This window comes from Dromiciops gliroides, chromosome 1 (genome assembly GCF_019393635.1).
Source record: "Dromiciops gliroides isolate mDroGli1 chromosome 1, mDroGli1.pri, whole genome shotgun sequence".
In the NCBI taxonomy this organism is placed as follows: domain Eukaryota; kingdom Metazoa; phylum Chordata; class Mammalia; order Microbiotheria; family Microbiotheriidae; genus Dromiciops; species Dromiciops gliroides.
In genome coordinates this window covers 317,959,942-317,977,878 of record NC_057861.1, presented here as the reverse complement: position 1 = coordinate 317,977,878, position 17,937 = coordinate 317,959,942, and the positions used below count along the sequence as shown (strand labels likewise).

The window sequence follows — 17,937 nt, the reverse complement described above, 5'->3', positions numbered from 1 at the left end:
AAAGAGAGAGCAAGATGGATTGGAAAAGGGAAAAGGAGCAAGCCAAAAGACAGTCAATGATCCATAGATAGTTTTGTAAACTTGTGTGACTTTGTGTCCCTTCCTTCTTTCCTCCCAAGTCCATTTCAAATGAAGCAATGCCAACTACCTTAAGAAGGAAGGAACTGTCCGAGGTCCTTTGTGGTCAGCTGAGTCAGATTCTACAAGGCCTGAAACTATTCTATTTGAAAAGGGGACCCCAGGAGAGGCTGCAGGAATGCTTTCAGGCTTCAAGGGGACTCCTGGAGGTAAGTGGGCTATTCATAGAATCCTAGAATAGGATTCTATATAACCATTCAGTGAGATAGGCATCCCCTGGAGGAGGAAAGGGCAAACCACTCCAGTAACTTTGCCAAGAAAACCCCACGGTGGGTATGGTTCACAGGGCCACAAAGAGTTGGCTGTGACTGGATGACTGAACAGCAACATGTGCCAGGTACTGTGCTAGCATTCACAATTATTATCTCATTTGATCTTCCCAACTCCGGGAAGTAGGTGCTGTAATTATCCCCATTTTTAGATGGGGAAACTGAGGCAGAGGGTAAGTGACTTGCCCAGAGTCACACAACTGGTAGTGAGTGTCTGATACTGGATTTGGATTCAAGTCTTCCTGACTCCAGACCCAGTACTCTACTAAGCTTGATGTTGTGGTTTCATCAGTGTAGAGAGCCTGAGGTGAGAAACTTCTTCATTTAACCTCTGAGACTTTCTGCTGTGTGTTACCCTACATCTGTTTGGTATGTACAGAGTTGTTTGAATGTCCTTTCAGACTGTGAGCTCTCTGAGGAAAGGTACTTTTCTTTGTATCCTCGACACTTTGTTTGTTGACTTTACTTGACTTCTACCCCTGCAATGAGGCACCTTCTTTGCAACCAACAGAGAGTTGCCTGGAGGTATTGAGAGATTAAGTAACTTGGCCTAGGTTCCACACTGAGTTTGAGTCAGAGGTAAGACTTGAACTCAGGTCTTGCTGACTTTGAGACCATCTCTTGGGCAGCTAGGTGGCACAGTGGATAGAGTACTGGCTCTGGAGTCAGGAGAATCTGAGTTCAAATCCAGCCTCAGACACTTGACACTTACTAGCTGTGTGACCCTGGGCAAGTCACTTAACCCCAATTGCCTCACCAAAAAATAAACAAATAAATAAATAAATGAGTGAATGAATGAATAAATAAATGAACAAATAAATGAATGAATAAATAGATATATTTTTTAAAATGAATGTTGAGACCATCTATTTGTCCACTATGTTATTCAGTCTCTCTCTCTTTCCCTCTCCCTCCCTCCCTCTCTCTCTCTCTTTAAATGTTTTTTGTTATTGTTTTGTTTTTGTTTTGGGTTTTTTTTTGTGAGGCAATTGGGGTTAAGTGACTTGCCCAGGGTCACACAGCTAGTAAGTTTTAAGTGTCTGAGGCCAAATTTGAACTCGGGTCCTCCTGACTCCAGGACCAATGCTCTATCCACTGTGCCACCTAGCTGCCCCAAATGTTTTTGTTTTTGTTTTTTTATTATTCAGTCTCTTTAATCAGTAACTGCACTTCTTAAAAAGCAGCTAGGGTGTATAGTGGATACTACACTGGACCTGCAATTGGGAAGATCTGGATTCAGGACCCTGTGCAAATCACTTAACCTCTGTCTACCTGGGTTCCCTCATCTGTAAAATGTAGTAATAGCATCCACTTCCCAGGGTTGTCATGAGGATCAAATGTCCTTTTTTGTATAGCACTTCACAAACTAGCTAGATAACTCCCCATCCTCACCATTACAACCAAGCTCTGCCCTGTTTATAAGGTGAGAAAACTTAATTTGTTTTCCCAAAATCTGAATTTAAGACCCCAAACGAGTCTGAGAAATGCTGTTCATTGTAATCCTGGGTAAACAGATAATAACACCTGACATTTATAGAGCTGTGTGCTAGAGCTGGCTTATACAACCTCCTAAGAGCTGGTCATTAAAATTTCATTGTCATCATTTATACCTCAGCAGCTAGGTGGCGCAAGGGATACAGCACTGGCCCTGGAGTCAAGAGGACCTGAGTTCAAATTTGACCTCGGACACTTGACACTTACTAGCTGTGTGACCCTGGGCAAGTCACTTAACCCTCATTGTTCTGTCCCCTCCCCCCCCCCCCAAAAAAGAGTGGACCATACCTCAGAAGCTTGCAAATGTTACAAATCGGGGTTTGATTTATTATTGTGTTGATTTATAGACTTAAGAAAATAATGAAAATGTTGCTAATGCAGATTAAACTTAAAAGTGTGTCGTACATACATCACTCTCCTCCCCCCACCCCCAGAGCCGGTTGTTAAACATTCACTAGCATACCCCTAGCTTTAAGGTTGGCAAAATGTTTTACATAATGTGTTTGATCCTCACAATAACTGGATGGATGTAGATATAAGGAGCATTATTATTCCTATTTTACACATGAAACTTAATGAAATGAAAAGACCAGATTCCAAACTAAGACTTCACTAGAACCATTTCTGCTGTACTAAGCTAGGTTTTTTTGTTTGTTTTGTTTTGTTTTGTTTTTGACAGGGCAATGAGGGTTAAGTGACTTGCCCAGGGTCACACAGCTAGTGTCAAGTGTCTGAGGTCAGATTTGAACTCAGGTCCCCCTGAATCCAGGGTTGATGCTTTATCCACTGCACCACCTAGCTGTCCCTGCTACTTCTTTATAATGGAATGAAAAACATTGGTATAGACAGTGCCATGGTAGCAATTTTACATCCCTGGAACACCAAATGCTCCCAGAAAAAGCTTAGGAAACAATGCTCTGAAATATTGTCAGAGGAACCATAGTGTATGTTGGGCAGGGGGCAACAGTTGAAGAAGAGATCTCCTGGCAAGTAGTTGGCACCATGTCATGTGGTAGATTCCTATTTTTAGTCAATTATTCTTACTAACTAGATGCTAAGATTGGTTGTTCTTATATTGCTGAAGGAGTGTAACTCCTGTCAGCATCCTCTCAATGTTGACACTTGAGGATGAAGCCCTAACTTCACTGCTGTAGTTATGGCTCTGGCAGTAGGTAAATCTGCCACTTACATACTAAAGTGATAACAACCATAGAACCTTAGGGATAGATTGAATCTCAGAGGTCATCTAGTCTAACCTATAATTGAATAAGAATCCTCTCTATGATATACATTGCAAATGGTCGTCCAGCCTTTCCATGAAAACTTCTAATGATGTGTAGGGTGGGGGAGGGGGTGGAAATTAAGAGGACAAAGGGGACTGGAGATGATTTTGGTGAACAAATAGTTATTTTTCACAGTATTGTCTTGGGGGAAACTGTGAATTAATGCTTTACGAGTGTTTTGAGGAAACTCTCGTAGGAGGCAGTGTAGTACAGTAGAAAGAACATTGGTGTTGGAGTTAGAGGCCCAAAGTTCAAATCTCAACTCTAACAGTTGATATGACCTTGGATGAGTCTCTTAATCTCATTACCCTTTAGTTTCCATATCTGTGATAGTATGATCTTTGTCTAAAGCTAAGCACCTTAAACTATGGGTAGAAACCCCATATGGGGTCACATAACTGAATGTGGGGGTAGATACAGCCTTGGTTCTGAACATACAACACATGCACTTTGCACTATGCATGTTGTCACGGGGTCAAATAAAAATTTCTCTGGTGAAAAGGGGTCACAAGTAGCAAAAGTTTAAGGAGCCCTGGTCTAAAGGGAGGAACAGGTTGGAGCATCAAGCTTGATGTCTTCTGTGTCCAGTTATGCTTGTCCCCTTCCATCCAGGAGTGATCAGGAGGTAGTTATGGTGTAATAGAAAAAGTGACCCATAGTTGAGCCCCAGGTCTCCCCTAACTTGTAAAATCTTGAGCAAGATATCTTAGTAAATACATCCTGGGTCACACAGCTAGTAAGTGTCATGTGTCTGAGACTGGATTTGAACTCAGGTCCTCCTGAATCCAGGACCGGTGCTTTATCCACTGCGCCACCTAGTTGCCCCTTGTCCTTAGTTCTTGAAGGAGTAGGAGAGCAGTGGGTGTCTATGATTCCCTGCTGGCGTGTCAGTTGATTATTGGTATACTGATTACTTCAAGGGTGCTCCAAAGCCCTACTCTTCCCCCAAATGCATTCCCTTCCTGCCACTTTATTACTTCATTTCACTTACCAACAGATGCATCTTTTCCTTCCACTGTCTGAGACAAGGCCCAAAATACAAGACCCCTTGGGAGAGGAAACACAGAAATGTACACTCACACTGAGAGGTATATGTGGTTATTTGGAGCCTTTCCTGAGAGTAGGGTTTGATGGGAGGTAAAGAGAGGGGGATGGGAAAGAAAGAGGAGAGAAAGAGAGACAGACATAGAGTCAGGCAGGTGGACACATAGAGAAACAGAGAGACAGATACAGATACAGATACACAGATATAGAAAAACAGAGAGAGCCAGAGTCAGAGCCAGAAAGAACAAGAAAGAGACTACAAGGGCTCTGAATTCTAGAAAAGGAAATGTGGTTTGAAGATGAACCATCTTCCAACTTACTAACCTCTTTTCATGCTATGCTAAGAACACATACAATGGGACATATGATGCTTTAAAGGAAAAAAAAGAACTATTTCTATCATTCCCATAAATACCACTTGGAGACTTGGCATCAACCTTTCCATGGGGTTCTGTGGAAGTCAGAGACCTTCCACCCACCTCAGCCACCCCTCCTTCAGCATCCCCAAGAGGGGGTCATCAGGCCTGTACTTGAATACTTGAACTAGTGGTTGTTTGGCATGGTGGAAAGAGTATTAGACTTGAATCATAGCCCTGATGCTTACTAGCTATGTGATATACAGCAAGGTACTTGACCAAGCTGAACTTCAGTTTCCTTATCTATAGGGATGAAACTACCTGCACTATCTACTTCACAGAGTTTTTATAAGAAGAGTGATTTTTAAAACTTAAGGCACTATAGAAATGTGAATTATTAATTGTTATAGTAACAAGGAGCTTGCTACTCCACAGGGAAGCCCATTCAAATATTAGACAACTCAAGTTGTTATAAAGTACTTCCTAATATTAAGAGGGGGCAGTTAGGTAGCACAGTGGATAGACTGCCAGAGGCCCAGAGTCAGGAAGACTCACTTTCCTGAGTTCAAATCTGGCCTTAGACATTTACTAGTTGTGTGACTTTGGGCAAGTCACTTGACCTTGTTTGCCTCAGTTTCCTCATCTGTAAAATGAGCTGCAGAAGGAAATGGAAAACCACTCCCATATCTTTGCCAAGAAAACCCCAAATGTTGTCATGAAGAGTTGGACACAACTGAAATGACTGCATAATAGTCATATTAAGAGGCAGCTAGGTGGCCCAATGGAAAGAACCTAGCCAGAGTTAGGAAGACGAGGTCAAATCTGGCTTTCAGACACTTACTAGTTGTGTGACCTTGGGAAAGTCATTAAACTTCTGTCTGCCTCAGTTTCCTCATTTGTAAAATGGAAATAATAATAGCACTTAACACTCAGGTTTGTTGTGAGGATAAAATGATCTAATATTTGTAAATAGCTTTGAAAATCCTAAAATATTATTAATATTTAATATTTTATTATCTAATACAATAGCTATACATGCTAGCTATTCTATTGAGGCAAAATCTGCTTTCCTCTCATTTCTGCCCACTGGTGCTAGGTCTGTCATGTAAAAGCATTCAGATCAAATCTAATCCCTCTTTTACATGTCAGACCTTTCAGTATTTGAAGACAGATAATATGTGCTCCCCAGTTTTATCAACAGATTCTCGTATGACATGTTTTACATGCCCTTTATTCCTGAAAGCAGGCCTTAACATAATCCTCAGGGGTTTCACCCTAAAAAGCATTTTTCTGTTAGTGTCCTCATAACCTTCTATACTCTCCAGGTAATGAGAGAGAGAGAGACAGACCTCATAATTTGGGCTGATTCCCAAAGGGCTTCTGTTCTTACATACTCCCTGTCTGTATGTTTCTGTCACTTTGTCTCTCTCTCTTTCTTGCTCTTTCTCTGTTTCTCTGTCTCTGTCTCTTTCTCTCTCTCCTCTCTCTTTTTCTCTGTTTCTCTGTCTCTCTGTCTCTGTCTCTGTCTGTCTGTCTGTCTCTGTCTCTGACTCTCTCTCTCTCTCTCACACACACACACATACCAATTACTTAACTACTTACTGGTGTATTATTTCAAGGGTGACAGAAACTCCCCATTCTTTCCCAAATGCCTCCCTTTTCTGCCACTGATTCCTTTATTTCACTTACCAACAGTTGCATCTTTTCTTTCCACAGTCAGAGACAGGACCTAAAATACGAGGCCCCTTGGGAGAGGAAACACAGCAACGTACACTCACACTGAGAGGTACATATGGTTATTTGGAGCCTTTTCTGAGAGTAGGGTTTGATGGGAGGTAAAGAAAGGAAGTTGGCAGAGAGAAAGAGAAGAGACAAAGAAACAGAGAAAAAGAGATAGAAACACACACAGAGAAAGACAGAGACAGAGGCAAATAGAGACTGAGACAGAGAGAGATCAGGAGTTTATATGGTACAGTAAAACACACACACACACACACACACACACGCAACCTCAAGTGACTCAAACACAACTAACTAGATCTGTAAATTGGTCAGTATTATTTTCGTTATTCTCCACATTTGGGGACATGACAAGAAAAGAGGCTTATGTTAGGGAATTATTCAAACCAAACCAAAAACCTCCCTTGGGCCATCTACTTTCAGTCCATTCTCCCACATCTTCTCCATATTCAATTATAGCCTTTGGTAATTGCCCCTGATATTGGAAATGTTGACCTCAAGGCCCTGCAAAAACCCCAATTAGTAAACACTATTAAGAGTTGGAAGGTGCTTTAGTGACTCTTTTGGCCAATTCTTTGATTTTAAAGGTGAGGAAATTGAAGTACAGAGAAAGGAAGTGACTTTTCCAAGGTCATAGTTCCTTGGCTTTGGTGTTGGGGCCAGAACACAGATGTTCTGACTCTCATTCCAATGCTCATTCCACTATGCTATGAATGCTTCTATTATGTTAACTATACTCTCCTTGCTAAGGCAGGAAAGTGAACTTGGACATTTAGAAAGATTTGTAGCTATAAGGTTTGACACCCAAAAGTTTGTGTGTGGTAGGAAAGGATGGGGGGAAGCTTTGTGTTGAGCCTTAAGCAACACATTTTTAGAATTCAGTTTGCTGAATATTTCATTCTCTGAGCACTGCAGGTGAAAGAGATTCAAGGTTTGAATATTAACATCCATCCTCTAATTGATTCCTTTCCTTCCTGGTCCTCTCTATGGTTGTGAAGGGCACAGAAGGCTTAGGATGACACACCTTGGTTCCACCAGAGAGTGAGAGTGGATAAGGGAAGGCAGAGCAGAGAGGGGGGCAGCTCTTCAGGGACAGTCTGAAGAGCTGGTGAGATGTATTTAAAGGGCTTCATGGCTTCTCTCTTCTATGAACACTTCTACATTCACACACACACACACACACACACACACACACACACAGCTTTCTAAACCTGTATGTAAAAGTCCATACAAAGATAAGATATGAATAGCCACAAAGACATATCGTTTTTATATATCCATGGGCTTTTCCAGAAAAAATATGTTTTAACTAAAGAATGAAGGAAACCTGGCTCTCATTGGACCCAAACCACATATATTCACTTGAATGAGCACCTAGTCTTTCTTTGCTTTTGGGAGGTAGCTTTGAATTCTTTGATCATCTTGGTGAGTTTACAGAGAGATGAGCCTTTGCTCAGATCTTTCTGAGTCTCTCCCTGGGAAGGATATGGGCTACTTGCCCAAAGAGGGAACTAGGACATTTCCTGGGAGTTGATCAAGATAATCTCCTCCACATAGATGGAGGGTACCCAGTAGACAAAGCCCTAATCGTGGAAGGTCTACATGTTGTTGTCATGTTACACTCCAGGGATCACAACTGACAGAAGACTGAGTCTGAATGCCATTGAGTCAAGTCAATTAATACTGTTTAATAAATAGGCCAGAGAGTTAGCTGAGAGTTTGTCTCGGCAGGACGCCGCGTGCCACCAAAATTATGGAAGATTGTCCCTTTAATCACTAAGGCAAACGTTGTTTGAGTGTCAATGTACAGAAAGCAATCACATAAAAAAGAGTTATAAATAGAAAAATTCCAAAGCTTCTCCCACAGACAGACAGGGAAATGGAAATGAAAAATGAAACAAATTTATAAACAAAAGTAGAACAAATAAACAAACAAAACCAAACCACCCCCGCCCATTTGCTTCAAGTTCCTGTTGATGTACAGTACTCAACATCTTTGGATACTTTACAATAATTCCAAATCGTAGACAAAAAACACCTGAAGTAACTAGTCATCTGAAAAAATTGAGTTTATAAGAAGTCATCACACATCTACAAAAAGACAAAACAAAACAAAAAAAGCCCCAATGTCTTTAGATTCTGTTTTATAGTCTTTTTTTTTTCTTTAAAAAAAATAGTTTGGTTTGCCCTCCATCCCTTGGCTGCCCCGAGGGTTGGGGGAAGGTCTGGCTAGTGGATTCCAGGAAGTTAGTGTCTGAAATGGTGGTAGGGGGCCAAGAAGACATCTTCCCAGGCAGGTGACCTCCAAACTTGGAGGAAATGGGGGAAAGCCATACAGTCACTTGTGTGGTATGATTAGTGGAAGGCAAAGTGGGATAAGATTAGGTAAATGCCGGGACCCCCATAGTACTGGAAGATGGCCCAGCAGAGTCCAAGAGGTGAGTTTTGAGTGTGATGGAGTCTGTGGTCTCCTGAGGGCCATTTAATATCAGCTCCCAAGGGAAAACTAAAAAGTGTGTGTGTGTGTTGGTGAGTGGGAGTGCAGGGTGAGGAGTTCCTCTCAGTGGTACCACTCAGTGGGCCTGGGGGAAGGGAACTCTAACGACATCTTCTTAGTCTCTGTCTGTGGGTCCAGACCTACCCTTGCTCCCAAGAACCTCTCCCAGTGGATTGCTTCTATAGCATGTTTATAAGAACCAATCAGTTCTCAGGGAAGGCAGAACAGCAGAACTGGTGGAGCCTTCTTCATTTTCAACATCTCCTTAGGTTCAGGTTTCAATGGCCAAGGGCTGTGAAGCCAGCTCCCAATATCCTGAGTCCCCAGGGAGCAGTCTGAGTGCTGTAGCCAATCAAAATGCACTGAGAAGCCCAAACACACATCTTGAAGCTAATCACTATAACCTGCTCCCCGCCATGCTTGATGCCAGAGCTTCCTACAAGGAGCAAGACACAGCGGTTTGGGCTTTCAATTCTCTGATTTTTTTCCCCATCCAATCTTTTGCTGAGGTGCTCAAATGAACAGAAATGAACAAAGGTTAGGCAGCCAGGGATGAAGGGAAAAGAAGCTCCACACTCGGACAACAAAATGATAAAATCAACCCCTGGATCAGCAGGAGTCACGTGAATATAGTTGTCAAGAACCTTGGGGGAAGGGGGGGGGAGTAGTAGAAGAGGGGCAGTGTTGGGTTGTAAAATGAACAGCCGTCCAGCACACCACCTTCCAGGGGAGTACCGGTGGCTCCCCAAGACCTGGTGGGGTGGTGAATTTAAACCATCTACAGAAGAAATAGGTTCCAGGCCTTGGAAAGTCACTAATGAGAAATGGTTTACTGGATTGTTTTCAAAGGTCTACAAATGACGGAAAGAAAAGTCTCCCGAGGCCCTAAAAGTCACTCTCAGGTCTGAGGCATCCATCGGAAGAGGAGCAGTGTGGTTTCCCTCTTGCATGGTCTTCTCCTGATGTGGACCTCATTCTGCTCCCACCAGGGCTGGGAATTTATAAAGGAACACAAAAAAACAATAAGCCCGAGTTTCTCCTGGCTGTTAGGAGTTCAGAGCACCTCCCAGAGGGTCCCTAAATAATCCTCTCAACTTCCTCTGAGAGGTAAGTATGGGGAGGGCCCTTATGCAGATGGCAGAAACTGAGGCACAGAGAGGAGAAATAACCTGCCCAAGTTCATATAGCCAGTCAGTGGAGGAGCAGAATCCCGCAGGCCTTTCTCTCCCAGAGTTCTCTTCCTTTGGATGCCGTTATCCTTCCAAAATAGGAAGGGACATTTCCCTTCATGTAAGGTTAAGGGGGAGTTCTTAGGGACCCATTTGGGACTGTGGAATCTGCATTGGTACTGACATGTATAACCTCTGCCTGAAGCATAGGATCAAAGAACTAAAGGGGTCTAGCCAGCAAAGGTCCCTGCTGCTGCTGCAGGCCCTGAATGCTCCTCCCCGCTCCCCACCTCCTGGCCTCCATATAGCTACTGCTACAACTCTGTACTGAGAGAATGTTTGCTCCCCAGCTCTCATGTGGAGGAAAAAGATGAAAGAAGCTAGGACCCAGGTCCACTTAGGTTTTCGTGTCCAGTTGTGAATAGCTGTTTCCCTTAGAAGGTTATTTCTCTTCTTTGGAGTGAGAAAATTGGTAGCTGCTGCCCAAGGAGGCCTGGGTTGTGTGGCTTTGCTGCTATTCTTTTTTTTCTTCTCTTTTTAAAAAATAAAATGTAGAGAACTTACAAAACCCGCTTGGGGCGAGGGAGTAGAAGGGGAGGGAGAGGGCAAAAGGGAGTCTTGGTATGGAAGAAGGGCAGGAGACAACTGGGCATGATAAAAGTTAGGGCTAGTTGTTTGCTTCGGACATAGAGGTCATGTGGTTGAGTCCCGCCAGCCCTGTGAGCCCGGCAAGCCCGGCACTCCATGGGTCTGGGAGGGGGAAGTAGGGTCGGGCAGCCATGTTCTCTGCCAAGGCAAAGGCAAAGAGGCCCCCCGCATTCCTCTCTGCCTCCAGCTGTGCCCTCCCAAACAGCTTCATCTGTGTCTCTTCAAACTGTCGTTCCAGCTCCTGCAGGCTGAGGGTCCCCTTGGGGGCCCCCAGATAGTGCTTGGGGGGGCTGGGGCCCGGCAGGCACATGGCTGCCCCACCTAGATGGCCACCGATTTCCCCCAGGGCCGGCGGCATCATGAAGGCCTTTTCCTCCGTTGGGGGAGTAGGGCCAAAGAGAAGACTGGCAGCCCTCCACGCAGCGGGCTTGCGGCCTCTGCGGGGCCGGGATATCCGGCAGCTCTGGCGCTTGATGTGGCGGTGAAGGTGGTCTGAGCGGGTGAAACTCTTGTAGCAGAACTCACACTGGTAAGGCCGGACCCCTGTGTGAATGCGCATATGGTTTTTGAGGTCATAGTTGTGCACAAACTTGGCATTGCAGTGGATGCACAGGTAAGGCCGCTCACCTGTGTGCTTCCTCATGTGAATTTTCAGCTTGTCCTGCCTGGGAGACAAACCAGGGATTAGAACACAGAAGCTTCATTCCTTCTGTTCCTGCCCTCCCCCAGTTCTGAGGCCTGCTGTTAGTGCTCCCTGCTGTCACAACACCCCAGCCAGGAGCTGCTTTCAATTGCTTCTGCTCCCTTTCCAGTCAACTCTCCAACCAAGGGTGGTCAATCACCCATAGTGTGTTAGTGGAGAAGGTACAGCAGTATTCCAGAATGCCCCCTTTCCTCCAAGTCTCCCTTATTTGCAAGCATTTCCACACTTTTATAAACTAGAGTTAATAAGGCTTGCCCATTAGGGTCCCACCTGAGGCACAATGGGACAGCATCCAGGGGAGCTAGCCCTGTGGCCACTGGGTGAACCGTCCACTCCCCTTCAGCCCCCTTACCAGGGGAATGGCATCTTCTGCTTTGCAACCTCCCTTCCCTGCCTCTGATGCGGTGGGAATCATTTTAACTTCTGCTGTTCCCATCCTAGAGCTTCAGCTCAAAGCCCCTTATCCCAGCCCAAACCCCAGGGCCTGTTGAGGTCTGTTCATCCTGAGAGCAAGTTAATCCAGGTGACTATAGAAGGCTGGGCACACCTCATCCAAGCATCTCATGTGGCGGTTCCCTTCCTAAGCCCTGGGCTCTGTTCTTTGTCTGCAGGTAATTTTACTTATAAAAGTGCCAGGTGCAAAAGGAATACTCCCTAATCAACAGGAATGTTTTTCAAGGTTTAAGTTACTGGTATTCTGAACCTAAGAACAGCATGGCAAAAAAAAAAAAAAAAAGCCTCTGTGGTCTGGAGGCCATGATTCTACTCTCATCTTTTCCTCTTATCTAGCTCTCATGAGTGGGGAGTCCTTGGGCAAGCCACTTCTCTGGGCAGAGAGCTTGCTAGGCCTCAGGGTCTTATTCTAAACGTGGCTCTCACCCAGGGCATCTTTTTCCAGTGATTACAGATCATCAATCTTTACTCTCCAGGCTAGAAGTGAAAATACTTCTACCAGGGGCAGCTAAGTGGGACAGTGGATAAAGCCCTGGCCCTGGATTTAAGAGGACCTGAGTTCAAATCTAGCCTCAGACACTTGACACTTACTAGCTATTATGACCCTGGGTGAGTCACTTAACCCTCAATGCCCTGCCCCCCCCAAAAAAAATACAAAGTTCCATGGTAGGGAGAGACACTGACCCACAGCAGAAAGACAGAAAACCTGGGGACCCCCCCATCACCTCTGTATGAGATACAGCTATTGGCAGAGGAAGGGGGAAAGGAGAGGAGATCTGGTAACTTCCTATTTTAACTCATCCTTGTTAGCTAGTTACTAGGCTCAGTCATTTCTAGCAGCTAAAGAACTACAAACACCTTCTCAATTTTGGTACCCCTGGAAAAAGAGCTAAGGCTACTTAGGGCACTAAGGAAAGGGACTCATCCATCATTGAAACTCCAGCCCATCACAGAGCCATGTACACAGTGAGTGTTTAATAATGCTTGTAGAAGGGGTGGCTAGGTGACACAGTAGATAAAGTACTGGCCCTGGAGTCAGGAGTACCTGAGTTCAAATCTGGCCTCAGACACTTAACACTTACTAGCTGTGTGACTGTGGGCAAGTCACTTAACCCCAATTGCCTCACTAAAAAAAATAATGCTTGTAGAGTTAAATAAGATACAACCCTCCCCCCCAAAATTTATGTGACTCAGAGACTGTCTCTTTAAACTTCATAGTCTTTTTTTTAGATTTCATCTGTATCAGAAAGCATGCACAAAGGAAGCTTCTGGAAACCTCTTCACTCCTGTGATGCATAATGGGAACTCTCCCTTCTCCAGATCTTTAAGGTTTACAGAATGCCTTTGTCACAACAGCCCAGTGAGGCGGGCAGTGAGAGTGAATATTTTCCTCATAATGGTTGTTCAAATATTTGTGCCCCTATTTAACAAGTGAAGAAACAATATTCAGAGAGGTTAGTGGCTCCCTCAGATGCACCCAACTTGTAAGTCTCCTGTTCCCAGGTGGGTCAAGTCTCTAGCTCCTTCCTGAAGTCTTTTCCTCATTCTATCAGATCAGTCATGACCTTCTCTTCCCCAAAACAACAGGACTTTGTTTCTTGATCACTCTCCAAGGTACTTAAGTAACACTTACTTAAGCCTTGGTCTCTTATCATCCTTCTAAACTGTAAGCTCTATGAGGCATCATAGGGTAATAGCCAACACTGACATGTTGCTTTAAGATCTGTGGGCACCTAGGTGGTGCAGTGGATAGAGTGCTGGGCCCAAGTCAGGAAGACCTGAGTTCAAATCTGGCCTCAGACTCTTACTAATTGTGTGACCCTGGGCAAGTCACTTAACCTCGGCCACAGTTCCTCATCTGTAAAATGAGCTGGGGAAGGAAATGTCAAACCACTCCAGTATCTTTGCCAAGAAAATCCCAAGTGGGGTCATGAAGAATTAGACCCAATTAAAATGGCTAAACAGAACAATTTAAAGTTTGCAAAGGACTTTACATACAGGCATTGTCTCATCTGACTCTCCCCAAAACCCTATGAGGTTTATTGCAGGTTTCATTATCTCTTTTTTAGATCATGGGGCTAGAGCTGGAAAGATCTTATTTTACAGATGTGGAAACTGAGGCTAAGAGAGAATACATGACTACACCAAGATCACACAGCTAATAAACATCAGTGATTTAATTGGAACCAAGATCTTTCTAACACTTTCCACTACACCTCATTGTTTCCCCATATCCTAGCATCCTAGGTTTGGAAGAGGCTTCAGCAGTCAGGGCAGGGCCTATGTGTTGTCTAAACTTGACATCTCTCTCAGTCCTGACACAGGGCCCTGCATACAGTCGGCATCCTATAAATAGTTGTACTCACATCTGTAGGTGTGCAACATAGCTGCCCTTCCTAGAGTCCCCCAGACCCCCACTGCAAGTCCTGTTTGTGGAGTGAAGCTTCTGACTTCATGTTGGGACTCTGGTTTCCGGTTGGTACCAATTTAGAAACTGAATTCCACACTGAAATTACTGGCTAGAACTTAATTTGATCAAATTAAAACCTTTCAACGTTGGTGAGTCTGGGGCTGCCCCTTCCAGGACCCTGGGACTAAGACACACTTTCCTTTCCCCTTCCTGATCGACACTGACCACTAGATGTCCCACTGGCTCTCAGGGCCAGGTTGTCTCCAAAGCCTGACCAAAAGATGTTCTTGGGGGATGGAGAAAAGGGGCGGGGTGTTGTGTGAACATCCCCTGGGGGAACTGCTTCACCCCCTTCCATCCTTCCCTGTTGGCTGAGCTCCTGGCCTGACTGTTGTTGGGGCTTGTGGGTAGGGTAATGGAGCCAGCCTTCCAGTCCTAGGGCACAGGGATGTCCCCTGCCCTTCAGGATCCCTTCCGATGTCACTGCTGCTGTCCCTGTGGGAATCAAGCAGCTGGAGTGACTCAGGGAGACAGGAAGGATGGGGGTGGAGGGAAGTAGCTCAGCCAGCTGGTGCTCAAAAAGACCTGAGGCTCATCTACATCCAACCAATGAGCACTCGGACGCTGGTGGGGGGAGGAGGGAGCTCTCTTCTCTTTTGTGACATCTCCCTTTCTTTTCCCCTTGAAGGAGGCTGCATTCTTGAGCTTTGTAACCAGATTGTAGCTACAGGGTTTCAGGGAATTCTTAGACCTGGAATAACCTTAGAGATCTTCTAATTAGTGTCTGACCCCCTCATCCTAAAAAACGGGAAACCAAGGTCCAGAATAGGTAAGCGACTTATTTAGGGTCACACAGTTAGTGTGCATTATTTGTATTATTAAAAGGAAATGCCGGGGCCTCTAGGTGGTGCAGTGGATAGAGCACCAGCCCTGGAGTCAGGAGGACCTGAGTTCAAATCTGTCCTCAGACACTTAACACTTACTAGCTGTGTGACCCTGGGCAAGTCACTTAACCCCAATTGCCTCACCAAAAAAAATCCAGGAAAATAGGCATGTACAAGCAAAATAATAATAATAGCTCGCATCACTATACAAATCTACAAAAAGGCAACGCCAAGGATTAAAATGAGGAACCACGACATCCTTGACTGGTACTTGAGTTTCAGAGTTCCTTTTTGGGCCTTAGTTTCCCCTTCTGTAAAATAAAGGAGTTGGATGAGATGATCTTTCAGGTCCCTTCCAACTCTCTGACTATTTTACAGACGGGATGCCGTAACAACTGCAACCAAGGGGTCACCTAAGGGAGGTCTTCATTTACAAGTTGTTCTGATGCTGGGGAGCCCCTGTTCAAATTCTCCTCCTTCAGCCCCAGGGCATTGAAGGGGGGGAAGGGAAGGGATTACGAAGGGATTGAGCAGACATGAAATTAAACACAGCTGCCATGGGAGAAGGATTGGGGCCTCTGTGTCCCTTGGGATTTCCTGGACCATTATTTGAAGGACCCTGGCCCTAATTCAATCTCATTCTCAAAAAAAAAAAATCACCAAGTTTTCAGGGGCAGAAGGATCCTTGAGAGAGCACCTGGTGTGTTCCTCTGCCTTCAGAACACAGCACACCCGCCCCAAGTGGCCCAGACAGATCAAGAGGTTATCCTATTTTTATAGCTCTCCCCCCAGGCACTAGCTGGGCCATTGATATAAAATCCTCATTGTTTTTTAAGGCTTTCTGCCAATGTCCCATGTCCTGCACTCTACCAGCTCAAAGGACACCCGCGAATGTGTGTGCATTTGGCTGTGTGAACAAGAGAGAATGGTGGAATGTGGAAGCTGGAAGGAGACTCAGAAAGCACCTCTGACTTCCTGCATTTCACAGATGAAGGAACTAAGGCCTCTAGAGCTTAGGTGATGTGCTCAGGGTCACAGAGCCAGCCTTAGAATATAGACCTTCTGGCTTGCAGCTCAAAGATCTTTTCTGTATACCACTCTGACTCCTATGGAGTTAGGAAGACCTGAATTTGAATCCTGCTGTAGTCACTTACTAGCTGTGTGACCCTGGACAAGTCACTTCACCCTGTTTACCTCAGTTTCCACATGTATATAATGAGCCAGAGAAGGAAATGGCAAAGCACTCCAGTATCTTTGCCAAAAAAAAAACCCCACAAAACCAAAAACCCAAATGGGGTCACAGAGTCAGGCACAACTAAACAACAACCTGAGATTCTTGTGAGGATTAAATAAAATAGCAAAGCGTTTGGTAAAACATAGAAGATAGCAAGTTACTTTCTCTTAGTAGGTCGGTAGTTTTCTCATCTATACAAGTCATACTTACTCCACTTGTCACACAAAACCCTCCCCCCTTCCTTCCTGCTATCTCCTGCTGTTTACCCGCCCCCCTGAGTCCCAGTCTGCTGCCTTCCTGTCTGCCAGCTAAAAGAATTCACCTTCTGCAAAGAAGGCCAGGCCAAGCCAAGCAAGAAGATGCCCATGAGCTCATCCCTACCCAGAGTTAATAGAAAGAGCCAAGACACCTCTGGCCTAACATTGAGCTGCCCTCCATAAAGATCCCAATCAGAATAATGCTTTCCCAGCACCACAGACCTAGATAGACCTTCTCGGCAACCTGATGGTATGAAACAAACTCCCTTCCTCCTGCTGCTGTTAATGATATTACATTATCATAATACAGTTCTAAGATCTGCCAGAAGTTAGGGAATTAAAAAAAAATATCCTAGCAGAAGAACTGAATCCCAAACCAAAAACCCAGCTCTCAACATTGCTCTGGAAGAAGACAACCACATTCCCGGGGGATTGGGGGAGGAGTGGTGCTTAGTATGGGCTTGTACCTGAAGTAGGGGATTTGGGTCTAAAAGTAGTCTGTTTTCCTGATATCTGGGTAAGTCACAGGAACATAAAAAATAATATTAACTGATGTTTATAGAGACCTTTAAGGTTTTCAAATTTCCTTCTGTTCATGGACTCGTTTGAGGCTTACAAAGTAGCTGTTCCAGATTCTCTTCCCATTTTACAGATATGAAAACCAAGGGTCTAAGAGGCTGTGACTTGTTTGTGTCACAGAGCTCATAAGTGTCTTCCTAACCTGACTTCAGCCATTCTGTCTCATTTCAACACAATGGAAGGGATGAAAGAAACATCTAGTTTGGCCCTTACTAGTATTGCAGTTTGAAATACTCCTTCCCAAGGGTCTAGAGGTGAACATGCAGCATGGTAGTAGACAGAGCACTAGACTTACAGTCAGGAAGACTGGGCTCAAATCTTGCTTTAGACACTTGTTGTGTGACCTGGGACAAGTCACTTAATTTTTCTGTGTCTCAGTTTCCCCATCTACGAAATGAGGAGGTTGGATTTGATGCCATCTAAGGTCCCTTCCAGCTCTAAAACTATGATCCAACTGAGGAGAAACAGAAATCTGACTCTTACAATAAGTGTCATTCACTGTCATTTCATGTACATTCATGTTGTCTCACTAAACCATACTATAAGATCCTTCTGTTAGGGGCCCAGGGTACATCAGAAGTTTTCTGGGGTGAATCAAAGAACCTTCTCCTTCAGAAACTAAACCAGGGGCGGCTAGGTGGCGCAGTGGATAGAGCACCGGCCCTGGAGTCAGGAGTACCTGAGTTCAAATCCAGCCTCAGACATTTAACACTTACTAGCTGTGTGACCCTGGGCAAGTCACTTAACCCCAACTGCCACACACACACACACACACACAC

At 44.7% G+C, this 17,937-nt stretch overlaps 1 protein-coding gene across 1 annotated transcript in view; it reads right to left on the bottom strand.

Annotated features, from left to right (window-relative positions):
* Nucleotides 1-8,375: 8,375 nt before the first annotated feature.
* ZBTB7C (zinc finger and BTB domain containing 7C) overlaps nt 8,376-17,937 on the bottom strand; it is a 99,307-nt gene continuing 89,745 nt past the window's right edge. The window contains exon 3 of the mRNA XM_043979681.1: nt 8,376-11,303. Coding sequence (XP_043835616.1) covers nt 10,658-11,303 — 646 coding nt within the window. The 3' untranslated portion in view covers nt 8,376-10,657. The remainder of the gene's footprint in view (nt 11,304-17,937) is intronic.